Source organism: Pelobates fuscus, chromosome 2 (genome assembly GCF_036172605.1).
Source record: "Pelobates fuscus isolate aPelFus1 chromosome 2, aPelFus1.pri, whole genome shotgun sequence".
Lineage (NCBI taxonomy): Eukaryota > Metazoa > Chordata > Amphibia > Anura > Pelobatidae > Pelobates > Pelobates fuscus.
Genome location: NC_086318.1, coordinates 267066352 through 267094206, shown reverse-complemented (window position 1 = coordinate 267094206; position 27855 = coordinate 267066352). Strand labels below are relative to the sequence as shown.

The 27855-nt window shown below is 46.3% G+C and overlaps 1 protein-coding gene across 4 annotated transcripts in view; it reads right to left on the bottom strand.

Moving 5' to 3' along the window:
* Positions 1-27855, bottom strand: part of LYST (lysosomal trafficking regulator) — a 710683-nt gene that overhangs the window by 416423 nt on the left and 266405 nt on the right. For all 4 annotated transcript variants that reach the window (XM_063443375.1, XM_063443377.1, XM_063443378.1 and 1 more), the window contains exons 22-25: positions 21341-21962; positions 19748-19925; positions 17064-17233; positions 124-354 (exon numbers count right to left, since the gene is read on the bottom strand). In XM_063443375.1, the coding sequence (XP_063299445.1) occupies positions 124-354; positions 17064-17233; positions 19748-19925; positions 21341-21962 (1201 nt within the window). The remainder of the gene's footprint in view (positions 1-123; positions 355-17063; positions 17234-19747; positions 19926-21340; positions 21963-27855) is intronic.

Below are 27855 nucleotides of genomic sequence, written 5' to 3'. Positions count from 1 at the left end.
GGCAATTGGCTCCCAGGCTTCCCAGGAAATTGTCTTTGCTAGTCACTAGTTAAATATGTTGAAGTAGAAAATAAAACAAGTTTTAGTAAAAAAAAATAAAAAAAAAAGTCATACAAAACCTACCTTGTTTCTATGCCACCTAATGCTGCTAATGTGTTGCAAAATGCATACAGTAAACCATTATCAAGCAGCATATCTGCTACTTTTGAGCAGGAGTTGAGAATCTGAAGCAAAAGGCAGAAGGAATTGTGCAGTAATGTGACATCATATAAGGAATTCTCAATCAGTCCAAGCAGAGGTATGATGCACCATTTACGAAAAACGCTGGTATTTTTAATATCATCAACTTCGAACCTGTTTGAAGAATAAAACAAATTATATATCTACATATTATGAGAGCAGTAGCATAGAGATATTTCCAGAGATGTATAGTACATACATTCTTGCATTATGTATATTTTAATTTTCACAATGTTTGATGATTTTCCCAATTTATAAGATACAGTATAATACATAGCTTTTCTTAATTTTTTTTTTTTTTTTTTTTTCAAACTAGTTTTCTTTCCAAAGTGACGGTCGGACAAATTGCACTTACTATTAATCCTTCATGTGCCCACATAATGTATTAACAGAAGCGGCTCTCTAATTAGGCGATTTAGGCGGCCGCCTAAGGCCTCGCGCAGTCAGGGGCCTCGCGGCCGCCTAAATCGCCTGAGGGCAGACTGACATGTCGGGTTCTCGGTCTATGACCGAGGACCCGACACAGGAGGTATGCCGCAGGGTGCGAGGCCCCTCCTGTCAGGCCGTCCGGGGAGAGAGCCAGCCTCAGTCTCCAGCTCCGCCGGGTGTGAGCTGCAGACTGAGGTCTCGCGATCTCCAGCCAATTAGAACGTTGCCGCGTGTTACCACGGCAACGCTCTGAATGGAGATCGCGAGACATTCCCCACGTGGTCTGCAGCTCTGCATCCGGCGGAGCTGCAGACCAGAAAGCCCACTGGACCACCAGGGAGCCATCCAGGACACTGGACCATCAGGGACAGATTGACCCCACCGGACCACCAGGAAAAAAGGTAGATTTTGACCCCCTCTCACCCTGTCACCCACTCCTCACCCTGTCACCCCCTCCTCACCCTGTTACCCCTCTCACCCTGCCACTTCACCCTGTCACCCCCCTCACCCTGTCACCCCCTCACCCTGCCACTTCACCCTGTCACCCCCTCCTCACCCCGTCACCCCCCTAAACCTGTCACCCCCTCCTCACCCCGTCACCCCCCCTAAACCTGTCACCCCCTCCTCACCCCGTCACCCCCCCTAAACCTGTCACCCCCTCCTCACCCTGTTACCCCTCTCACCCTGCCACTTCACCCTGTCACCCCCACTCACCCTGTCACCCCCCTCACCCTGCCACTTCACCCTGTCACCCCCACTCACCCTGCCACTTCACCCTGTCACCCCCCTCACCCTGTCACCCCCCTCTCACCCTGCCACCCCACCTGTCACACCCAGTCACTTCCCTCTCACCCTGCCACCCCACCTGTCACCCCCTCACCCTGTCACGCCACCTCTCATTCTGTCATCCTCCTTCCACCCCACCTGTCATCCCTCACTCCCTCTCACCCGGTCATCCGCTCACTCTGCCACCCCACCTGTCACCCCACATCTCACCCTCTCACCCCACCTCTCACCCCCTCACCCCACATCTTACTCGGTCACCCACCCTGTGACCGCCACACTGTCACCTCTAATACTGTCTCACCCTGCCACCCCACCTGTCACCCACCTCACCCTGCCTCCCCTCTCAACCCAACATCGGACCCTGTCACTCACCCTGCCACCCCACCTGTCACCCCCTCTCACCCCACCTGTGACCCCCCACACTATGTCACACCCCTTACTCTGTCACCTTACCCTGTCACCCCCCTCACACCCTGTCACCCCCCTCACACCCTGTCACCCCCCTCACACCCTGTCACCCCCCTCACACCCTGTCACCCCCCTCACACCCTGTCACCCCCCTCACACCCTGTCACCCCCCTCACACCCTGTCACCCCCCTCACACCCTGTCACCCCCCTCACACCCTGTCACCCCCCTCACACCCTGTCACCCCCCTCACACCCTGTCACCCCCCTCACACTCTGTCACCCCCCTCACACTCTGTCACCCCACTACACTATGTCACCCCCTCACACTGTCATTTTCCCCACACACTCTGTAACCTCTCTCCGCACACACCGTCACCCTCCCTTTCACCATGTCACCCCCCTCACACTCTGTCACCCCCTCACACTCTGTCGCCCCCCCTCACACTCTGTCGCCCCCCCTCACACTCTGTCGCCCCCCCTCACACTCTGTCGCCCCCCCTCACACTCTGTCGCCCCCCCTCACACTCTGTCGCCCCCCCTCACACTCTGTCGCCCCCCCTCACACTCTGTCGCCCCCCCTCACACTCTGTCGCCCCCCCTCACACTCTGTCGCCCCCCCTCACACTCTGTCGCCCCCCCTCACACTCTGTCGCCCCCCCTCACACTCTGTCGCCACCTCCCTACACTATGTCACCCCCTCACCCTATGTCATTTTCCCCACACACTCTGTCACCCCCCTCCATACACACGGGCACCACTCTCCGCACTCTGGCACCCTCCTGCTCTTTTACACTCACCCTGCCACAAATACCCCTTTACTCACCCTGTCACCCCCTGAAGGCAATCATTCTACACACTGTCATAAAACATAGCTTCATCATGAACTTAATGCCAAAGGCCACAGGCAGTACACAAACATACACATGCTCAGAGAAACATACATACAGATACATAGATAGAGATACTCACTGCCAGACACACACTCTCAGGCACACACAGGTAGACAACGCAACAATGTATACAAAGACTAGCTCTCTATATCCAGTGCTGCAAGCTCCCTCTTCAATATATCTACAGCTTCTTATACATACACAAGTCAAGTGCTATTTTTTTCCAATAATGGTGTTAGTGGGGGCCTCATCTATGAGTTTCGCCTAAGGCCTCGCCAAGTCTAGAGCCGCCACTGTGTATTAAATTTAAGCTACTTTTGCATATCAGGTTTTATGTTCCATTTTTTTATTTTATTTGTAATCTTTCTTTTATTGAGACAATGCTTAATACAGTACATAATGCAACAAAGTAAAGGAGTTAGTGCATATGGCAAGATATTAAAAATACAGTTGGCATGTATATTCCTGGATAGTCTTTTTTTTTGTTTGTTTTATATATCTTTTTTTTCCATTGATTTGTTATATTACAGAATTGAGTGTGATTACCAAAGGGTTGAGACTTGCAGGTCACGCAGACATCTCAGATATAATTGTGTTAATGTGGATTACCGATAACGTAGACACGCAGGTCTTGTAGCAAGTATATATAGTGGAGGTCTCTGGTCTGACATTATGCACATAGTTAAGTAGGAGGCCACTCTGGTCTGACATTATGCACTTAGTTTAGCAGAACCCCCGCCACCCCTTCCCCGTTGGCCTGTCAGTCCCCTGATGTCCCTGTTACGTCGTATTGCTTTGAGGAGGGGTTCCACTGTCAGGGAAAATAGTAGCGGGGCATCCTTGCCTGGCCTGTTCCAGATTGGGAAGTTATCAGTGAGTGCTCTGTTTACCCGAAATTTTGCTTTCGGCCGACTGTATATGGCGGTGATTTATTTGAGAAGCTTAGGATGAAATCACATCCCCAGTCCAGTCCAACCGGTCAAAGGCCTTCTCCAAGTCAGTGGAGAGCAAGAGCATGTGTTTTCTTGTTTTTCTTGTGAGGTGTTGAATGGAGAGCACTCTGAGCGTGCTGTCCCGGGCCTCCCTGCCAGAGATGAATCTTGTTTGATCCAGGTGGTGCAGCCTCGGGAGGAATGTGTTCAGCTGGCTTGCTAGGACCTTGGTGAAAAGTTTAATATTCACATTTAAGAGGGAAATTGGCATGTAGCTGCTGCAAAGCTCCAGGTCCTTGCCAGGCTTGGGTAGGATAGTTATCGTTGCTGCCAGGGTTTCGTTGTACTTCCAGACGTGAGCGTGCTTAGTGTTTTGGTGAGTTCAGGGATGAGAGTGTCTCTGAATCCCTGGTAGTATTCCAAAGAGAACCCATCTAGTCCCGGCATCCTACCCGTTTTTGTCACCTTAATCGCGGCCCTCATTACTTCTTCCGAGATTGGTGTGTCCATGAGGTACGCCTTGTCACGGGTCATAGTTTTGGAGATGACGTTTGAGAGGAAATGTTGAATTGCCTCTGTCTTAGTGAGTGCGGGTTCGCCATAGTTTTGATGTCTTAAGTTGTTTACGTTTGAGTAAAAAGTGTGGAATTCTGTCACCGGATCCTAATGTTGCAGTGGCAGCCTCTTTTGTCTAGGTCTTCAAGTTGCCACCACATGGCTAGTAGTAGGGAGCCTTGCCTTTGGATGGCTGTGTCTGAGGCCCTGGCCTGTGTCTCAACTGCCTCTGTGCACTGCTCTACAGTGGCTAAGTGGGCTTCATGCACCGTGAGGTCTGCATTTAATCCCGCGACTTCGGATTTCAGTGAAGTGCAGAAGAGACTTGTTGGAGGTCAACTTTGGTGACGATCAAGGCGGCCATGGGGTTCAGGTCCGCCCCGATGTCGTCCTGAGTCACAGGCGGAGCATGTGGAGGCAGGGGATATCGGTGCCATTTTGGGCGTGAGGACCCCGTGCGAGGAGCCAGCTGTCTTGCTAATGAAGTTGTCTAATGGGCCTGTTTGTGACCCCGGCAGTCTGTCCTTGGGGATCTGTGGGGGGGGTCTGTTCTCTTATTTCTCCCCATGGGTGTTCGGTATTAGGGCTGAGATACACTTTTTGTAGCTAGGTGGTGTGGAGCCGAGTGATCAAGCATCATGCTCCGAGCCCAGGACACGCCCTCCCTTATTTTAATTAAATATGTTAAAATGTGTGTGTTATTCAATGTGATTTTTACATTTAACGGTCTTAAACAGTATTATTACCTCTGAATTGTTAATTCAAATAGCTGCCTGGAGTTGCCTGCTAGCAGTTTCAGATACACTATGTCATATTAAAATAGTAGAGGACCTTGCAGGGCTATTCAGTAAAGTCTAAATGGCCCCTTACTGAATAGGTCAATACCATTCAGTTATGGACAGGGTGATATAGACAGTGAAATCTGGATATTGTTGATAACATTTAAAAACTATCTGGATTTGGCAATCTTGACTCTGAATGAGCCCCTTCCCTAAAGCAGTGGCATACACACAATCCATGGGGCCCCGGTGTGAAACTGATCTGTGCCCCCCACTCCCTTATCCTGACAGACACACAGACACGCATACATACATACACACACATGCATACACACAAGACACATACAAACATGCAGACAGGCACACACACAGACACATACATACAGACTGGTGCACACACATACACACACACACACATGCATACACACACATACATACACACACACACACACATGCACACGCGCACACACACACACATGCACACACGCACACGCGCGCACACACACACACACACACACACACATGCACACGCGCACACACACACACACACACAGACAGACAGACAGGCACACACATACATAGAAGCACACATGCATACACATACATACAGCCACACACATACACACAGACACATACAAACAGACACACACACACACAATGTTTAAGTCACCCTCCTGTTTCCTACATTTTAGGTGCAGGGGGGTGACTTTCCCTGGGATCCAGTGGTGGCTCAGGTTGATGGGAGTCAGAGTTCCCACTCTGACTCCCTCTGCTTCCTACCGTGCGGGCTCTGTGTGTTAGCTGGGATGAGTGACTGGGGCAGTCACTTCCTCCCAGCGTGTGATCTCATCCCAGGGAGCCCGGTCGTGCTGTTAAGGCGCCACAGCGCTGACCGGGCCCCCTGACAATCCATCACCATTGGGGGGCTCTAACAGCATAGTCCACCCGATGGACCCCTTGGACGGCGGCCCCTGCGGTTTGCCGTGCGGACCAGGGCCGCAAAAGATGGTGGCGGGTCCCCGGTTGCAGGGCGGCCGGGCCCACTGGAGTGGCTGGTCGCAGTATGTACGCCACTGTCCCCAAGGCTTCGTTCAGAAATATTTATCTAAAAACGGTCTACCCTTTAGAGGGTTCTCCAAACTGTGGCCTTTCAGATGTTGCTGAACTCGATTCCAATTATATTTTGAATTAAATAGATCACCATAGAGTCATGGGAGTTGTAGTTCAGCAACATATGGAAGGACAGTCTCCAAGCACCACTGATAAACCCTAACTAACCCTCTTACCCAAATAAAAGTGAGGAGGTCCAATAAATCTAAACCTTAAAAAAAAAAAAAAAAAAAAAAATAATAATAATACTATTTAACATTTGCCCTCTTAAGTTTACTTTGTGTAATCAACTCTTCTGCAGGCTCAAATACATAAATCCATCAAATATGACATCACTAATAATAAAAAAATAAATACAAATAATTAATGACAATCTTAGGGCTCTATGCCAACTAAACTGACCCTTCCCACACCTCCCACACTTTGAAATGTCAGTCAGCACATGTAAGCCAACCCAATCAGAACACTCTGACAGGCAAATTTTGCTTCTCACAAGACTTGCCTAGAAATATTCTCAATGTTTAGAAGATATGTCTGCACCCAGAACGTAGATGTTTACAGCATATGGTAGAATTTCAACCTCCCTAACAAGGCATTATATTGACCCCCCATAAACGGAGGTATAGGCAGGTGACAGTGTGTCGAGGATTGGTCCTATCTATAAACCTCATTCTGCTATATATTCCTGCGTTTATTAATATTTTTCTTAAGTTTATTGTCTTTGTCTAGAGAGGTTTATTACCTTTTCCTTTGCACAGAGATCTTAGGTGTGCTGAGAGATAGGCATGCATCTTTGTCTCTGGAATACTGTGTTTAACCTAGGTACAGTGAGAGGTTTAGTGAACACTCCCCTTTCAGTTTTTTTTTTTTGTTTGTTTTTTTTTTTCCACCTGTATCCTTGCTACTCCTTTGTGCAGCCTGTATTATTTATGGGTTGACTAAACAATGCATGGCTTATTTATCTAACAGTATATTTGATTTGATATGCATGCTATTCATTATATATATAATTATTGTTTTCCTCCTTGGAGAGCTCATCAAATAGGCTTTTTAGTCCACCTTGGACCATTTGTATCTGTATGTATGGGAGGATTTTATTAATGACACGGCGGCTCCTATTATGCTCGTTCTTATTTTATTCCTCAGCAGCAAAGAGAGATATAACTGAAAGAGAAAAATATGTCGAATATGAACAATATATAACAGATACAACAATATCTGCCTAGTAACAGGGCAGCCAATCAGTCTCTAGGAACAGTCCATAAGTCTCTATCCTTGTACTTCCACTTCCTCTTTCTTTGCTGCTGTCCTCAGACCAGCTAAGTATTATTTTCTCTCCTACATAGTTGTGATTGATTTTTATTTGCTAGGGTTATGTACCCTGTTTTTTTAATGACTATTATTGTTGATGTTATCCTGTTTAGTTTTTCTGTATAATTGCGTTTTTTATTTCGTCTGATTTTATTTGTGTTTTATTGCTGTTTGCCTCTCCCTGCGTTCAGGGCAGGACTGGGAATTAAAAGCAGCCCTGGAAAAAAATATTTACCAGCCCCATAATGTGTCGCGCCAGCATAGTGTGCAGATACAGAGTTAGAAAAGAGAACTTAAAATTAAAAACTATAACTCTAACGTAAAGAAAAGCACTCATAGGCTTCAAAATAAACAAAAGTGCTGATTTATTTTAAGCAGACGTGCATGTAATCAATGTTTCAGTCCAACTACCTTGACATATTAAGGAAAGCTTGGTAACGGGACTGAAATAGTGAATGTATGTACGGCACAACTGTAAAAAATTGACGTTATCTTATTTATATTGAAGTCCTGTGGGTGCGCGCTTCACTTTAAATATGTTATTGTAAATATAAAAGGCATAATTTTATATATATATATATATATATATATATATATATATATATATATATATATGTGTATAGATGTATGTGTATATATATGTATGTATATATATATATATGTATGTATATATATATATATATATATATATATATATATATATATATATATGTATGTATGTATATATATATGTATGTATATGTATGTATGTATATATATGTATATAACTAATACACACATTAATATACATGTCATATACCATTGGAGGATCCAGAGCCTGATCCCGGGAGGGGAAAAAATCCATGTACAATAACCAGTACTGCTCTGTGTAGTGGTTTTGGTGCAAGGAGTGCCGGGACCCCTTCACAGAGTAAGAAGTCAAACCGTTTAAAACCCCTTAAGGACACATGACATGTGTGACATGTCATGATTCCATTTTATTCCAGAAGTTTGGTCCTTAAGGGGTTAAGAACAGTTTGACAACTTACCTGGGGTCTGCTGGTATATGGGGCTGTAGTAGGGTATAGGAGCAGTGGTGCAATGTGTGAGGGGTGCAGTGTGTGTGTGCTAAAGGTTCAGTGTATGTGTGTGGGGGGGGTGTAGTGTGTGAATGCGTAGGGTGTGTGGGGAAATGTGTGTATGGGGGGGCTGTGAATGTGTGTGTGGGGGGCTGTGAATGTGTGTGGGGGGCAATGTGTGCATGTGTATGGTGTGTGGGGGTAGTGTGTCTATGGGGCTAGAGTTCACTCTCAACACTGCGACCACCAGGGGAGAGCCTCGTGGTCCCAGTCTCTCTCTTCCCCCCTCTGCCTTTCTCCCCCTCCACTTGTGTGTGTCTCTCCTTTCTCCCTCTGTTTCTCTCTTCCCCCTCCCCTTGTGTGTCTCTCTCCTTTCTCCCTGTCTCTCTCTTCCCCTCTGTCTCTTTCTCCTCCCTTTCCCTGTCTCTCTCCCCCACATCTCTCTTTCCCTCTGTCTCTTTCCCCCCTTTCCCCCTCTCTCCCCCACATATCTCTTCCCCTCTGTCTCTCTCCCCCCTTTCCATGTGTCTCTCTCTCTCTCTCTCTCTACCCCACACATCTTTTCCCATCTGTCTCTCTCCCCCACATATCTCTTCCCCTCTGTCTCTCTCCCCCCTTTCCATGTCTCTCTCTCTCTCCCCCCCACATATCTCTTCCCCTATCTCTCTATTCTCCCCCCTCTGCCTCTTTCTCCCTCCTTTCCCTGTGGCACTCTCCCTCCCCCTCTGTCTCTTTCTTGCACCCCCCATTCTCCCTCCCCCTCTGTCTCTTTCTTGCACCCCCCCACCACCCATTCTCTCTCCCCCTCTGTCTCTTTCTTGCACCCTCCCCCTCTGTCTCTTTCTTGCATCCCTCCCCCACCCATTCTCCCTCCCCCACCCATTCTCCCTCCCCCTCTGTCTCTTTCTTGCACCCCCCCCCACCCATTCTCCCTCCCCCTCTGTCTCTTTCTTGCACCCCCCACCCATTCTCCCCCCTTCTGTCTCTTTCTTGCACCCCCCCATTCTCCCTCCCCCCGTCTTTCTTGCACCCCCAACCCATTCTCCCTCCCCTTCTGTCTCTTTCTTGCACCCCCCCATTCTCCCTCCCCCTCTGTCTCTTTCTTGCACCCCACACCCATTCTCCCTCCCCTTCTGTCTTTCTTGCACCTCCCCCCTCTGTCTCTTTCTTGCACCCCCCCATTCTCCTTCCCCCCTCTGTCTCTTTCTTGCACCCCCCCCATTCTCCCTCCCCTTCTGTCTCTTTCTTGCACCCCCCCATTCTCCCTCCCCTTCTGTCTCTTTCTTGCACCCCCCCATTCTCCCTCCCCTTCTGTCTCTTTCTTGCACCCCCCACCCATTTTCCCTCCCCTTCTGTCTCTTTCTTGCACCCCCCATTCTCCCTCCCCCTCTGTCTCTTTCTTGCACCCCCCATTCTCCCTCCCCCCTCTGTCTCTTTCTTGCACCCCCCATTCTCCTTCCCCCTCTGTCTCTTTCTTGCACCCCCCCATTCTCCCTCCCCTTCTGTCTCTTTCATGCCCCCCCAATTCTCCCTCCCCCTCTGTCTCTTTCTTGCACCCCCCACCCATTCTCCTCCCTCCCCTTCTGTCTCTTTCTTGCACCCCCCATTCTCCCTCCCCTTCTGTCTCTTTCTTGCACCCCCCCATTCTCCCTCCCCTTCTGTCTCTTTCTTGCACCCCCCATTCTCCCTCCCCTTCTGTCTCTTTCTTGCACCCCCCCATTCTCCCTCCCCTTCTGTCTCTTTCTTGCACCCCCCCATTCTCCCTCCCCTTCTGTCTCTTTCTTGCACCCCCCCATTCTCCCTCCCCTTCTGTCTCTTTCTTGCACCCCCCCACCCATTCTCCTCCCTCCCCTTCTGTCTCTTTCTTGCACCCCCCCATTCTCCCTCCCCTTCTGACTCTTTATTGCTCCCCCCACCCATTCTCCCTCCCCTTCTGTTTCTTTCTTGCACCCCCCCATTCTCCCTCCCCCTCTGTCTCTTTCTTGCACCCCCCATTCTCCCTCCCCTCTGTCTCTTTCTTGCACCCCCCCACCACCCATTATCTCTCCCCCTCTGTCTCTTTCTTGCACCCCTCCACCACCCATTCTCCCTCCCCCTCTGTCTCTTTCTTGCACCCCCCACCCATTCTCCCTCCCCCTCTGTCTCTTTCTTGCACCCCCCCACCCATTCTCCCTCCCCTTCTGTCTCTTTCTTGCACCCCCCCATTCTCCCTCCCCTTCTGTCTTTCTTGCACCTCCCCCCTTTGTCTCTTTCTTGCACCCCCCATTATCCCTCCCCCCTCTGTCTCTTTCTTGCACCCCCCCATTCTCCCTCCCCTCCTCTGTCTCTTTCTTGCACCCCCCCATTCTCCCTCCCCTTCTGTCTCTTTCTTGCACCCCCCCATTCTCCCTCCCCCTCTGTCTCTTTCTTGCCCCCCCATTCTCCCTCCCCCTCTGTCTCTTTCTTGCCCCCCCATTCTCCCTCCCCCTCTGTCTCTTTCTTGCCCCCCCCATTCTCCCTCCCCCTCTGTCTCTTTCTTGCCCCCCCATTCTCCCTCCCCCTCTGTCTCTTTCTTGCCCCCCCCCCATTCTCCCTCCCCCTCTGTCTCTTTCTTGCCCCCCCACCCCCCTACCTGAGAGGAGTCATGGGGGGCAGCGCGTTCCACGCTACAGCCTCGCCGGTCCGGCGGCACTTCTAATGCTGGGGGCTGAGCCTGAAGGAGGAGGGAGGAGCATGTCTCTGTACCATGCTCCCTCGCGGTTCCTGTGCTGTGAATTGTGGGAACCGCGAGGGAGCATGGTGCAGAGACATGCTCCTCCCTCCTCCATCAGCCCCCAGCATTAGGAGTGCCGCCGGACCGGCGAGGCTGCCACCCGGTCCGGCGGCTCCAGCGTGCAATGCGGCCGCCCGGCCCCCTCAGCGTATGTGCCACCGGACCGGCCACCCGGTGGCACATACATTGCCAGAGCAGCCCCCAGGTGCCGCGGCCCACCGGGAAATTTCCCGGTATCCCGGTGGGCCAGTCCGGCCCTGCCTGCGTTTTTCCCGCCGCTTTCCCTGTCTCTGTTGCCTTTTCATTCACCCAGACAGGGTTCGCGGCTAGCAGGGGAGATTTACACCGGAGTTGTGTACTCCCTGGTTCCCTTCCCTCTCCCCTCGTGGCCGCGTTTATCTGCCGGCCCGATCGCTATCTCCTCGCACCCGCTGGTGCGAGGGAGTTCCCGGCCGCGTGTACTTCACGCGCTCCCCGGCCATTGGCGGGGGAGGAGCTTAGAGGCAGCCGCGGCACGCTCTGCACACGGCGGCCATCTTCTGCCTCATCACACGAGTGGCCGGGCGGTTTTTCGACGGGTCGGCTCCCTATACCTCTCCCTTATTTACTGTGTTCTGTGCAGGTATTTACTTGTGGGTTAATCAACCCCTTACTGTTAGGTTATTTGTTTTCCCTGCTACTGTTCAGTTTCAGTATTGACATTTGTTACTCTGTGCCTAATTGATATTTAAAGGTGCAGTACTTAAATTTCTATTTCTGCTCTGCGCATTATGCAGGCTAGAGGTGAGGGTTCTGGTAGCCCCAGTTACCCCATTATGGACTCCTCTCAGACCCCTACCGCAGGGGACATGGGCCTTACTCCCTCCCCGGAGTTCCAGGCCCTTATTGATTCTACTATGCAGAGGGCTCTGGCTTCGGCCATGGGGACCGTGTCCTCGTCCCTCTCTCACACTATTCAGCAGGCACTGACACAGCCCTTGGCCCCTGCCATGTTGCCTGCTCCCATGCCTGCAGTTCAGACTCAGGCGGGTCGCAAGGCTCAAGCAAAGTTTAAACATGTCTCTCCAGATGTGACGCAGGTGTTACCTGCCCTGACTGACGTGCCTATGGCCGTCCAAGATGGCGCGTTTCCGCGCAAAAGAGCCGCTGGCCGGGCAAAATCGGACAGAAAATGGAAACGGGCGCGTGCCCGTGATGATGGATCGGATACCGATCAGACTGAAGAGTCAGACTCGGACCCCCCTGATTACGCCTCCTATGAGGAAGGGGGCTGCGGCGATGAGGCGGAGTTTGACGCTTCGGCGCTTCCTCCGGGTGAGGGGCAGGACATCTGTGATCCTCAGGGTTACCCCCTGTTCGATCCCGATGACCTTCGCCATGCTCAGAATGGGACCCGCCCGCGCACATTGCCAGTTATCTGGCGCTTCGTATGCGTACCCCTCTCTCCAAAGAGGGGCGCAGTAAATTGAGGGCCGAGTGCCCAAGGCCTTCGGTGCCTGATGCGGCGTGCAAGACGCCAGAGGTTGACCCTCAGATTTCCCAGTTCCTGGAAAAAACGGGTTGGAAACCCAGGAAAAGACTGGAATTTTCACTGCATAATTGCCAGGACAAGATCCTGGACACCCTGGGCCCCGCTGCCAAGCTCTATGAGCTTTTGGAAGCAGCCAAGGCTGGAACAAAACCCATCGACTTTGATGAAGCGATTGGGTGGGTCGAGAGATTGATTTGCCTTCTCGGCAACGCGAATACAGCCATGTCGGCTGAACGCCGCAAGGCGATTCTGCTCAAAATTGAGCCAAAGTTAGTCAACCTTGCAGTGAAGGAGCCGGGTGCCTCGGCCAAAGGTATGCTCTTTGGAGAGTGTTTTGTCAAGGATTTGGGCTCCTTTGTACTTACCTTCACCGCTCTCGATAAAGCTCAGTCAAACCTGAAGCGGGTTTTTGCCCCTAAGGTTTTCCATGGGGCCGGGAGGTAAAGGAGCCGTCCGCCCGGCCGTGGAGCTCGAGGTCCCTCACGGACCACCCAGGATTTCTGAGCAATTTGTTTCTCGTCGCCAAGAAAGGCGGAGGTGTACGCCCGGTGATAAACCCCAAACACCTCAATTTTTTCTCCGTTACCGTCACTTCATGATGGAGGGCGCTTACTGTCTCCGAGACCTGCTCCGTCAGGGAGACTGGATGTCAAATTTGACCTCAAAGATGCCTACTTGACAATACCCATGGGACTTATTGCACTTTACGTGGCAAGGTCATCGATGGCGGTTTACCTGTCTGCCGTTCGGTCTATCTTTGGCTCCATGGTGTTTCACGAAAGTGATGAAGCCCGTGGTGGCTTTCCTCAGGGCTCGGGGGGTCCGCATGATTATCTACCCGGACGACATACTGATTACGTCTTCATCCCCCGACCAACTTCTCAGACACCTGGGATGGACGGTGAATCTCCTGGAAGGCCTGGGCTGCCTCGTGAATCGGGAAAAATCCATTGTGGACCTGGTACAGAGGATAGAATTCCTAGGCTTCGAGGTCGATTCGGTCACCCAGTTTCTGTTCCTACCGGAGACCAAACTTCGGTCAATGAAGAAGGAGATACGGCGTGCGCTACGAGCCACCTCTCTCTCCGTCCGGCAACTGGCGAGGGTGATCGGCCTCTTGGCCTCATCGATTCAGGCGATTTTCCCAGGCCCATTGCACTATCGGGCCCTACAACGTTTGAAGGGGTCCCATCTTCGATCCGGGGGCTCGTACGAGAGCGTATTGACCCTGGACGACGACTCCAGAGACGAACTACAGTTGTGGTTGGACCACATGGAGGCCTGGAACGGCAGGGCCATCTTCGGCTCCGCGTCGGACATGATAATAGAGTCGGACGCAAGCCTACACGGTTGGGGCGCTCGCTGTGGCAGTGTCTCCACCGGTGGAAGATGGTCAGAAGTCGAGTCGACTTTGCACATAAATTGCCTGGACCTTCTGGCAGGTTCGTTCGCCATTCGGAGTGTATCTCCGACTCAGGGGAATTGCTGCGTACTCCTACGCATGGACAATGTGTCCGCGGTCAGGTACATAAACCACCTGGGTGGTACAAAATCAAAGCAGCTGGCGAACTTGGCAAGGGATTTCTGGCAGTTTTGCCTCCACAACGCTGTAACGGTTACGGCCGAACACATTCCGGGACTGGACAACGAGTGGGCGGATTGGAATTTGTGCTACCTGAAAGATTCAGGAGATTGGCATTTGCTATCCCCGACCTTTCAAAGGATAGATCGGCTATGGGGTCCACTACACCTGGATTTGTTCGCGTCCAGACTGAACTCCCAACTGCCCCAGTACTTCAGTTGGAGGCCGGACCCAGCGGCCACTGCGGTGGACGCGTTCTTACAGACGTGGCTGCAAGGGCGCCACTTTGCGTTCCCACCGTTAAACCTGATATCCCGGACGCTGGCGTACTCGACCAGACAGGATTGCACGTTAGTAGTGGTAGTTCCCCTCTGGCAATCTCAACCGTGGTTTCCCCGTCTCCTGGAGATGGCCATAGACTTCCCACGGATGATCGAAATGAAGCCGGATGTGCTTCTGGATCCGGATGGGAACTCGCACAAATTGGTGGATCAGAACTTGCTCCAACTCACGGCTTGGTTGATCTCAGGGGACCCTGGTGTGTCACGGACGTTTCACAGGCGACTGCTCGACTCTTGGAGAATGCCTGGGCACCAGGTACCAGAACGGCTTACAAGTACGCATGACGCGTGTGGTCTAGCTGGTGATTGGGAAGATTGCTGGATCCACTTTCTGCCCCTCTAAATGTGCTGCTCAGTTTCCTGACTGAACGTTTCGATTCTGGTTTGGCCTATCGTACCCTTAATGTTTATAGATCGGCCATTTCGGCCGGACATCAAGGAATAGATGGATCTCCGATTGGAAAACATCCTGTTGTGTGCCAACTGTTGAAGGGTATCCGTTTTGCTAGGCCTCTGAGGTCTAGATACTCATCGTTTTGGGATGTTAATGTTGTCCTTGGTTTCTTGGACTCCTGGCCCTGTAATGAGGACCTGACTCTCAAACAGTTATCATGGAAACTGGTCATGCTTCTGTGTCTACTTTCGTGCAAGAGCGTATCGGACGAGTATCGAACGCGGTCTCGTTCACCCCCGAAGGTGTGTCGTTTAATATCTCAAGGAGGACTAAGTCGGCTTCCAAGTCGGTGGACTATCCTAGATGTTCCGTCAGACCTGCGTTGTGTCCTGTGGCTTGTCTCCAGGTTTATTTGGATCATACTCGGCTGTTGAGGTCAACTGATTTGCCTCCACTCTTTATTTCCTTGAGAGCGCCGTTTCTACCGGTCTCGTCGCCTACGTTAGCCCGCTGGGTTAAGGATCTCCTTTCCGCTGCAGGAATCGATACTTCGATTTTTTCGGCTCACTCGGTTAGGGGTGCCATGGCATCGAAGGCTTCTACGATAGGATGCCGCCTGAACGATATCTTGAAAGCGGCGGACTGGTCTAAGGAATCTACGTTCCGTGATTTTTATTTCTGCCCGATTTAACATGTTTCTTCGTTGGTTGTGGCTCAGCTTTAAACTAGCATAATAGGAGCCTCCGTGTCATTATTAAAATTCCCAGATTTTACTATTAACATGACTTAAAGTCATGATTTTATTAATGACACGGAGGCGAGTATTATTCCCACCCACCCGTGGCTCTGGGGCAAGTTTACAATTATGGTTCAATCGGGGGGGGGGGGGATCGTCTTCTCTCACGGTAAGTACACTTGGTTTACTTGTATTGAGTGCATGATTTTTTGTAAGGTGTGACATATATTCATATTATTCTAACTATGATGCTCTTTATGTACAGGTCATGTGTATACGATATGTTACACTCAGATCCTAAGTTTGGAATAGTTACTGCAGTGGATGTTTCGGTTTGGGTCTTCGGTTCAGAAGGCAAAGAAGAGGAAGTGGAAGTACAAGGATAGAGACTTATGGACTGTTCCTAGAGACTGATTGGCTGCCCTGTTACTAGGAAGATATGGTTGTATCTGTTATATATTGTTCATATTCTACATATTTTTCTCTTTCAGTTATATTTCTCTTTGCTGCTGAGGAATGAAGTAAGAAAGAGATAGCATAATACTCGCCTCCGTGTCATTAATAAAATCATGACTTTACGTCATGTTAATAGTAAAATCTGGGAATTAATAAGCACATACCTTATCCATGTGTAATAAAGACTATGTTTGTCTTGTTTTATTACTGACACATTCAATATTCCAATCCCCATCATGTGCCACTGTGGTTTAATAAGGTGTCTTTTGTTTATTAAAGAAAAAGAAAATGACACCCCACCCCATAAATAAAATTATGTGCATGAAGAAAATATCAGTTTTATAAGCCACAAAAATTCCATTAATTTAGGACCTTCAAAAAAAAAAACAATAAAAAAAAAAAAAAAAAAACAGTCAATATATGTGTACAACCTCTATGGCTTGCACTAACATAATTGCAGAGACGAAACAGAGAGACAAATAGGCATTGTTCTGCACTGCATCAATGAAACTAAAGCAAATCCTCCGATCCATAGGTTTTTCTGATAGAAAAAAAAAATAGATAAAATAACTGATTTAGAAAATCAGCTATGTTTTGGATTCGGTTCCTTTGACGTGTCATTTGAAATTCACTTTGAATTCATGTTAAATGACACTTTATTTTAAACTGTATTTTACAAATAACTATTGTACCCCTAAAATAATCAATAATTAAGTTTAAAATGTAGTGGTTCTTTTAAATTTTATCTCATAGTTTATGAGATCATACTTACTCTTCATCAAGTCCAAAATGCCGTCCAAAAAACATTTCTAATAAGCACTCAATAACCCCTTGAGTTCCTTGGTGAAGATACAATTGGTTTGCCAATAAGGAAAAGCCATGTTTTCTCAGGAACTTCTCTTTCTGCTCTTTGGAGGCCCGGTGGAAATATGCATCTAGCAACTAAGATGACAAATAGAACAGGTTACTTTAATACACTTTTGTATATTAGCTTTCCTTAAACATATTCTGAAATAAAGCAAAAAAAGAAAAATAAATAAATAATAAAATAACATAGTATTTGCAATTTGAAACTGTTTGCAGTACTAGTTTCTGCCTTGCTAATTTGAGTAAAAAATGGTGGAAGTGTCAATTCAGGGGATGCTATGTTAGAGAAGCTGTCCCTTTTAATTTCCGACACAGCATCCTCTCTATATGACTGCAGAACCTAAGATTAAGCATTAGAGACAGCCTTAGCCTAAGAGCTGTAAGGTACAGCTGGGATACTACATATACTCATCACCCCACCTATATCTGCTGTATTCACCTTTGTTTTGTTTATATATATATATATATATATATATATATATATATATATATATATATATATATATATTTTTTTTTATACTATAATTCCAGGTTGTATGCTCATAGACAGAATATCTCACCTTTAGTGTCATTGTCACCAGGCCTATATCTGTTCCTTGTCAACTCTATAGACCATGGGTTCCCAATTTTTTTTTTTTTTTTCCAGTGCAACCTTTTGACATACAGTTATCAACATTGTGGAAACCCCCCAAAAAGATTGTGTGCAGTAGCATAGAATGTTAAATTAACAGAGAATAATATATATATATATATATATATATATATATATATATATACACATACATACACACACAACACACACACACACTCATTTCTACAGATAGTTAACAGTTTGTAGTACTTAGGAGCAGGTATGCTTTTGTGTGTAGAGTTGGTGTTTGTATATATGTTTAGCATTTTAATGCAGGGATGTGTTTGTATGTAATGTTTGCATCAAAACGTGTTTGGATGTAGTGTTGGATTTTAAAATGTGTATGTACATTTGTGCGTAGTATTGGTGTTTGAGTGTTTGTATCTAATTTTGGAGTTCATGGGTGTTTTTGTATGTTGTGTTTGCAGGAGTGTGTGCAGTGTTGGGGTTTGATTGCACAGGCACATACACACACTAACACACAAATACACACAGTGGCACACACGCACATATGCAAACACTGACAGATACACTGACACACGGGCCTATTATTATTATTATTATTATTATTATTATTATTTATATAATGACTGCTTATTCTGCAGCACTTTACAATAAATGTGCAACAGAAACAAAAGCTAGTTGAGGATCCTGCTCAAACGAGCTTACAGTCTGACACATGGATACACACTGGCACATACACACACACTGACACAGATACACAGACACAAACATACACATACTGACAGATACACACACCTTGGCACACAGATACCCACACACAGAGAATCAGACACTGCTGAAACACAGATACACAAACTGGCAGATATACACATTGACACAGGTTCACACTGACGCAGACACACACACACACACACACACACACGTTTATATTTGCAGTCACCCTCCTGTCTGCTTATCTTTTTTCTGCAGGAGGGTGACTTCCTTTAGAGCTCCTGGCTGAGGCTTGTGTGCCAGGGCAATCATTTCCCGACTTCCCTGCTGCAACTCACTACTCATTGTCCTTCCAAATATCAACAGATCTCCTTTTCAGTCTGTAATGAATGCTGCAGCCAGGCTCACCTTTCTGAATGGCCACTATTCAAACATGTCACCACTTTGCCAACTATTACATTGGCTTCCTGTGACCAGGATCCAATTCAAACAGCTAAATCTAACCTGCAAAGTCCGACTTTCTCGGGCCATCTGCTCATTTCCACATTGCAAGCTCTCATCTGCAAGATGTTTTTTTCAGTTGTCCCATTATTTTGGAATTCACTACCCCATGCCATCAGACACTCTCTTGGTCTCCAGTCCTTTAAGAAGTCAATGAAAAAACAACTCTTCATGAAAGCTTACCATCTTCCTGGATGATACTTCTCTCATTTTACTGCCCTTATCAGTTCCCCCATCACTTTAGTCCAGCTCACTCTCTCGTGCCACTGTTCAGTTCTTCCACACATCATTTTGACTAGCTTATTTTGACACAGGTATATTACTCATCAATCCCAATGCCCTCTGACATGCTGTTTATCTGGTTTGTCTTTACCCTTTCCTTATAGATTGTAAGCTCTCTGAGCATGACCTTCTGTGTGTACTTGAGGAATATGTTGGCACTATATAAATGATAATTGTGGATGTAGTCTAGAAACCAGAAGAGTGTAGGCAAACTGTGAAGCTAGGCAACTTGTTTATGAGAACAGACAGCACAAACACATACTCTAATTCTAACAATTTGCTGTCTCTTGCTTGCATGGGTTTGCATATTGTTAACGATAAAAACAAAAGTTGTAATACTCATTAGCAATATTGCAGCTTTATTTCCCATTTGTAGGCAACATTATATAAATAGGTTTGGAAATGAAATACAAATGATTAAAGTTAGAATAATAATCACATTGGTAAAATATCAACAAATTAACCTATGTTTAGTTAAAATAATAATGATAAACTCTTACTTTGATCACACCTTGCTGAATCAGAGGGGATGGATGGTTAACCAAAACTATCAAGATATCAGGCTGAACAACATTGTCCATGACATCTCCGAGCATGAGATCTGGCATGGTAAGGAGAACACCGCGTAAAAGATTGTAAAGCCCACAACATACAAGTATAATGCAATCCTCCATTGATCTAGAAAACACAGAAGACATTTTTTGCACATTAGTAATTGTGAGAAAGTTAAGTAGATAAAGTAAAACAAAATGAAAATGTGCAAGTATTGTTTGTCACTGTAAAACACCAACAGGCCTTAAAAGTGTTATTTTTTTTGTATTGATATCTTTAACCCCTTAAGGACACATGACATGTGTGGCATGTCATGATTCCCTTTTATTCCAGAAGTTTGGTCCTTAAGGGGTTAAAGGGACCCAATAGTCACCAAACCAACTTTAGCTTAAAGAAACACAATAGGGTCAGGAATGCAAACATGTATGCTTGACCCTATAGTGTTGAAAACACAAAGGATCTGTGTCCCCCTCTTGCTCCCCTTAAAAAAAAAAGTGAAAAAGAAAAAGTTTTGCCATCGCCACGTGTCTCTGCCGGCACTGACCCTGCCCCCGATTCGCCTTCTTGACTGACATCAGAATTGATGATCTCAGCCAATCACAATGATTTACCATAGGAAAGCATTAGATTGGCTGAGATTATTAATTCTGATGATCTCAGCCAAGGAGACCGGGTGGGGGGCCTAATGCCACACTAGTCAATCAGCATCTCCTCATAGATATGCATTGAGCCTGTAGATTCTGAGCATGCAGATTCTGAACCGCAGTGCTGTGCAATGTCAAAAGGCAGTGTTTACAGAAAAAAGCCTGCAGGGACAGGTTACACTCATCAGAAAAACTACAAAAAGCTGTAGTTGTTCTGGTGACTATATTGTTCCTTTTGATTCCTCTTCTCTCCCTAAAGATTACTTAGTTTTAGTCAATTCTGCCCCTACACGCTATACTGCGAGTAAGGACATGTCTATTAAACAGTGTGCCTATGGCTGCTCACTGTTAAAAACAAAACAAAAAAAAACCCTAGTACCCCCCTCCCGAATCCCCACCCATGCCGCGCGAGTGGGGGCTATTAAACTGAAGGGGGACATAGCGTTCTATTTTAAATGGGAAAAATATTACATAGATCTTTGATTTCAATTCATTAAAACAAGCAGGGACAAATGAGGAAAACACAGGTGCAATTTCTTCTGAACACTGGAATTATTACATTTGGACTGGTAGAAGTGGTTTATCATTGGTTCAAGAATTTGATGGTGAACATATTTGCACGTATGCAAAAAAGGTGGAATGTACCAAAACCATAAACATGCTGACTGCTGGAATCTATATACAACCAATTTAGAATTTGTAAAAAGTAGACAAAAAAAAAAGAAAAATTACATTGATTAAAAATCATTTAAGCAATGCAGAAATAATATGCGTTAGAAATACATGTTCTGTTCTGGATGCAGTTTACGTTACAGTAAAGAAAATTTCAACAAGTCAATCAGTGATCCAAGTTACAGTATAATTTTTAGTGGCAAACTAGTAAAATAAAAATAATACCTTTCTTCCACACTGTCATATCTACTTTGTGCAAGGTTAAAAAGTGGGGAGAAATTCAAGTTATCCCATTCGTCAGAATCTTTTTTCTCTGGAATAGTTGTCCAACATGTTGTAGCTGGAGGAAAAGCTAGACCTAAGCTTGTCATATTGCTTTGACCTTTCTTGAGAGAGTAAACACCTGTCAAATGATCAGGGCGTTGCAGTGCCATTTCATCTATAGCACTTTCATGAGTGAATTTCTGAACTGTGACATCCTCTTTGTTTTCAAAATGGAACATGGGGGCTTCTATATCTTCAGACAAAGAATGGATTGTGATATTAGCTGGGGAAATCTCAGATTCACAAACTGTTTTTGCAGATTCACAGCTGCTCATGTATTGTTCCTCTCTCCTTTTCAGAGTGTCTGTACTCCCTTCAGAACAGCTCACTTTCGTTTGACTCTCAGAATAATTTTCAGGAGTCATTTTTAAGTCTTCATTACTCCTACCTAAACTTCCACCTAATCTTTTTGGAGGTATTTTAGGCGAAGTGGCAGGAGAGGCTGGAAGACTTCTAGAACGAGTTTTCTGTACTACAGAGAGATATCCATGTTGTTGGGAAGAAAATACTGAGACATCACTCCCTAAAAAAAAAAAAAAAAAAAAAAAAAAAAAAAATACAAAACATTATTTTAAATATAAAATTAAGAAATAGAAATATTAGAGGTAGTATGCAAAAATTGGATAGAAAATGTAATTTGCTCTTCAACTAAGTAACAGCAAAGTACTTAACTAATAGGTTTATAGTTTCTCCAAAAGCTCATTGCATTCAGGAACCAGCTAACCAGGAGTGCAGCCAATCAATAGTATTAAGCCCTCATTGGATATCAGGTTTATTGTAAACATTTACAGACTTGCAACTGTTTTGCAATGAACAAATCAAACAAAAGCAAATTATGTAACTCAGCACAATGCATGCTTCAAGTAGTTTCCCCAAATTCAACTGAAAATACAACTTATAATGACTTCCCCAGTCTCAAAATTATTCAGCCCCTGTATGGCAAGCATACTTAGTAGAGCACCTGTTTGCTTTCCTAAAGATAACAAGGAAATCCATAAGGAAAAGCATATCTGGGTGTTTGATTTTTGAACACTCATTGCCAAGTAATACCACTTTCATAATTATACTAGCTGGAGTTGGGGGGACGGGTACTTACTGACTATTGGCAACATTCTAAAATTGTCATGAGATCAGCTGCTGGGAGCAGCACAGGTCTAATTATTCTTAATTAAGAGTTATCCAACTCTGTCCTCTAATAATTGGGCAGTCAAGTTTCTATTCTCCATAAATTTGGAGATTTGTAACTATCCACAAACCCCTTCAGCGGTGGACCTCCCAAAATGTTTAATTCCCTTATTCTCAATCCAATTGTTGGAATTTGATGAGTATAGGGACTAACTGACTCCTGTTTTAGACGTCCTAGACATCTTCAAAGTTCTAATATGCATTTTAATCTTATTTTTACTTTTACATTGTTTATGCTCTTGTGGCTTTAGCATTAAGACAAGAACCCCAGATGACACGATTATTAATAATATGTAGCTTTCTAACATGAACACATTGAACATAATCTCATATAATGTTAAGGGCCCTAACTCTCTAGAGAAAAAGTTTGACACTAAGGAACTGTGCGAAAATGAAAGCTTACATATTTTTTGTCCAGGAAACACATCTTAGGGATCCCAGTGCAAATTACACCACAAACAATTTCCCCTGTCTATTACAACAACTATGACCAAAGCAAATCCATAGCTGTAGCTATACTTATAAACGCTCTAGTGACATTCACATACAAAAAGGATACAGGGCCGGAGCAAGGATATTTGCCACCCTAGGCAAAAAAAAAAAATTGACGCCCCATTTGCTCCACGCACTCATGCAGACTGACATGCACTGACCCATGAAGACTGACTCACAGATCCACGAAGACTGACGCACATGCACTGATGAATGCATACTGACGCGCACACACACCCTGACCTATGCAGACACACACACTGATACATGCAAACACGAACTGACAAATACTGCCTACACACACTGACCCATACAGACTGACATACACAAATTCTTCATAAATACGCATTCCCCATTGACCAACTCACCTTTCTTAATATTTGACTGCTTGTCACGTGTTCTTGGCTGCTTACCTGCATCCGGCCGTCTTAAGTAAATGTCAGCCCCGCACCATGCTATGCTTCCGCCCGCTTGTCCTCACGTACAGGGCAAGGGGCGGGAGCGAGAAATTGAAGCACTCTCACGCTGTTACGGAAATGGGGGTACTTCTGGGGGGCCTAGCTGAGAAGGCTTAAGTGGATGCTGCCAGACCAGTGTTACACCAGGCACTAGTCAGCAGACATGTAACTGGCCCTAGCGCCGGTAACATGGATGGCGGCACGATTTGTAGAATTATTTAAAACATAGAGGGGCGGCCAAACGAGCAGAGCAGTAAAGCTCCTGCCGGCACCCCCCTTTAAGCAGCACTCTAGGCGGTCGCCGGGTTGGCCTATAGGACGTGCCGGCCCTGACAGCATATTGCCGACACTTCAGGGAGATTCCTGATTCTTAAAGGTCCAATTACCCTGGTTAACACATACTTAGAGAATGACAACTAACGGCGATGCCTTAAGGCGCATTTTGTCCAAGTTGCATAAACACGTTTCTGGGGAGGGACTTTAACTTCTCTAGTTACGGAGTAAGATAGCACTGTTAAACTCATCTCATCTCCTTTATAAACATCAACTGACTGTTACAGTATTGACAGGAGGAGCCCAGATGGCAGTAATAAACCAAAAGCAAGGTAGCCAAGATCAGGGCAGGCAGCAGAAGATCATAAAAATAGTAACAGGCAAATAGGTTAAATATCTGTGAGAAAATCAAAATCACTGAAATACACACACTGAGCACAGTGTAGCTCAGCCCTGAGGACATATTCAGATATGGTTATATAGGGGAGAGGGCCATACCTCTCCCACTCTCCTCCTAATTATTCAGCTGTCTGTCCCTTTAACCCCTTAAGGACCAAACTTCTGGAATAAAAGGGAATCATGACATGTCACACATGTCATGTGTCCTTAAGGGGTTAAGAGGCTGTCCGCGCGCTTATTACGTTAATGTTGTGTGGGGTCTCCTTTCCCCATCGCGGGTGCTGCTGCCCGTTACATTAGTTTGATGGCACTTCTATTTATGGAGAAGACGCCTGCCCTCCGTCCTTGTTGGTGAACACGCTAAAGGATCCGGCTTGCGTCAAAGGGAAACAATGTTGGATGAAGAGTGAGGCGCGGTGAAGGAACTCTAGGTGAGTGAGATGGGGTCCTGGTACTGGTGGATTGCTGGAGAATGAAAGATTGGATATTTCCCTTAAAATGCACCTCCCTCCCGGGGGACATGGCTAAGCACGAGAGCAGCATGTACGAAGGCCTGTGAAATCCAGTAGATTTAAAAATCAAAAGCCCTCTACCACAACAGATTAGGGGAGACTACAGTATACAGACCAATCGGACACAGCCTTGGGGGAGGTACTTGAGGGCATAGACTGGCAGGACATCTGCCTATGCAACAGATGACTATGCAAGAGCAGGCATCCAAAATGATGTACAGATGGTACACCACCCCATTCAAGCTTAATCACATGAGAAAAGTCCCTACGGACCTCTGTTGGAGGCTATGTGGGTCGCAAGGCACATACGGACACATGTGGTGGGAGTGCCCACAGGTAAAAACACTTGAGGAGGGTGGGGGTCCTTGTCGCAGACATCTTCCATAAACCAGTCACACTAGACACCTGGGTCTTCATGTTGTCTAGCCCAGAGCAGAACAGAAACTATTCCATTCAATCACTCTAGCAGCCCACAGAGACTTAGCGCAGACATGGTTGCACCCAGAAGTCCCATCCATAGATTTAGTAATGACAAAACTTAAGGACAACTATCTGATGGAGAAGCTTACAGGCCATGTCAGAGGGACTATCAAAAGCCTTTACAAAGGTGTGGGAACCTTGGAAGACCTACACTAACTGCTCTTAGTGGAGACATAACCAAAGAGGCCAGGAGATGTGGGAACCATGAAAATGAGCAATCATAGGGTTTAAGCATAGGGTGTTGTGCTGATACTTTTTCTTCCTTCCCTCTCCTTTTCTGTCTCATCTTTTTTTTTTCTCTTTCTCTCGAGCCCACAGCAGCATGTTCCAGCCTTTTCGCAAATTGATGGTGGATGGTGATATATGAGAGGTGGGCCCCTGTTTTTGAGAGCGAGTCTTTCTGGTAATGCAGTCTACATTATCAATTTATCTGGCACTATGCACATAGGTCACTATCATCACACCTCATGGTTACGGTATGACACGACACACACGCTTGTCCCCCTGTACTATATAAATGTATGCAGGGTAGATTTGGCCAAGGCGGAGTTAGGGTCAAGCTTGGGCTTTTTTTTTTTTTTAAATTGGGGTTGCATGTTTGAAGGGTAATGTAAATATGCCAGAGGAGAGGGAGAGATTGATAATTTTAGTGAGAGGCAAATCAAGAGAAGGAGACAGAGTACGGATGAGATGCAAGGGAATAGGACCAGAGCAGATCAGAAACCTCTTCCACTGCAGCAGGTGCGAATGAACATAGAACAGCAGAGGGAGTGAGGTTGGGGTAAGTATTGGAATGGGAAGGAGAGAGATGAGAAATACCTTACCTGATTGTAGAGATCTTGTCAGTGAAGTGAGTTGCAAAGTTTGTGGTGGTTAGGTCAGTAGGAGTAGGAGCAACAGGGCGAAGAAGAGAGTTAAAAGTGTGGAATAGTCGTTTGGGTTTGCGGGAGAGAGTGTGGTTTTGAGGGTATTGAAGTAATTTACTTTTGCAGAGGAAAGAGCCAAGCCGAAAGAGTGCAGCATAAATTTAAAGTGGAGAAAGTCAGATGTGGAGTGAGACTTCCTCCAGAAGCGTTCAGCAGTTCTGGAGCATTTTTGGAGGTATTGAGTCAGCTTGGTGTGCCAAGGTTGTAGTTGGGGGTGCTTGCTGTGTTTAAGTGTAGGGGGTTCCATGATGTCTAGTTGAGAGGAGAGGGTGGACTTGTAAAAGGAGATTGCAGAGCTAGGGCAGGTGAGGTTTGACATAAGTAAAAGGAAAGTTTGGAAGTTAGTGGAGAAGTTCTCTAGGTTGAGACATTAGAGTTCATTGTGATATTGATGTGCAGAGGGTGGTGTCAGTTGGGTCCTGGGTGTGCTGATGTCAAAAGTCAGCAGATTGTGGTCAGATAGAGGAAAAGGAACATTGGAGAGATTAGAGGCGGTACAGGCGATTGGTGAAGGCGAGATCAAGAGTGTTTGCCGCTGTATGGGTTGCATGAGGCCAATAGAGGAGGTTACAGAGAGAAGACAATAAATCCCCAAGTATAAGGGAAGGAGAGGAGAGTAAGTGAGGTAGCCAGGAACAAAAGTGCTCAATAAATAGCCTAGGATGATCAGGGGGACGGTAGATGATAGCAATTCTTAAAGGAGTGGGTTTAAATAGGCGGACAGTGTGAACTTCAAAGGAAGTAAAGGATAGGGCAGGAGAGATTGGTTGAAAAGTACATTGAGGGGAAAGAAGGATGCCTACACCATCTCTTTTACAGTTGCTGGGTCTGGGAGTATGGGAGAATTGAAGCCCACCAAAACACAAAGAGGCAGGAGTAGCACTACCAGAGGGGGAAAGCCAGGTCTCTATAAGTGCTAGTAATGTGAGTGAGTTTGAAATGAAAAGGTTGCGTATGGCTGTTGATTTCAGATTGTGCATGTGTCCATCAAGTCCAGCCTTCCTCACATTTGTTTTTGTGGTTGTTCCAAAAGAAGGCAAAAAAAAAAAACACAACAAAAAAAAAAAACTCCGTTTGAAGCACTTCCAATTTTGCAACAAACTAGGGGAAAAAATCCTTCTTGACCCCAGAATGGCAGTCAGATTTATCCTTGGATCAAGAAGCTATTACTCTACATTGAAAAATTATATCATTGAATATTCTGTTTTGCAAGTATGCATCTAGTTCCAGTTTAAACATATGTATGGACTCTGATAAAACCACTTATTCAGGTAGAAAATTCAATTTCCTTATTTTTTTCTTACAGTAAAAAAAACAAAAATAAATAAAAAACATTTATTTTGTCTTAGACACAATCTTCTTTCTTCCAGTCTAAACACATGACCTTGTGTCCTATGTAAAGCTTGTACAACATGTTATGGCTTGTAATGCAACCCAGGGTACTTTTTCTCTACTGTTTACTTGTTGTTGTATGAGAAGTTCTACATAAAGAATTTTAAGAAATAAATAAATCAAAAGCCGAGCACGCTTTGTTTTTCCTAGCTAGAGCAGCCGCGCTCAGAACATAGGATGGCCCCAGCCTGGCGCAAGATGGTGGAGAAACTCTATCTTGAGGAAATTCTCAGCCCCCCCCCCGACCTCTCTGAGCTCCATGGCGGAGGAGGGACCAATCACCACTGCAACAGGGAGAG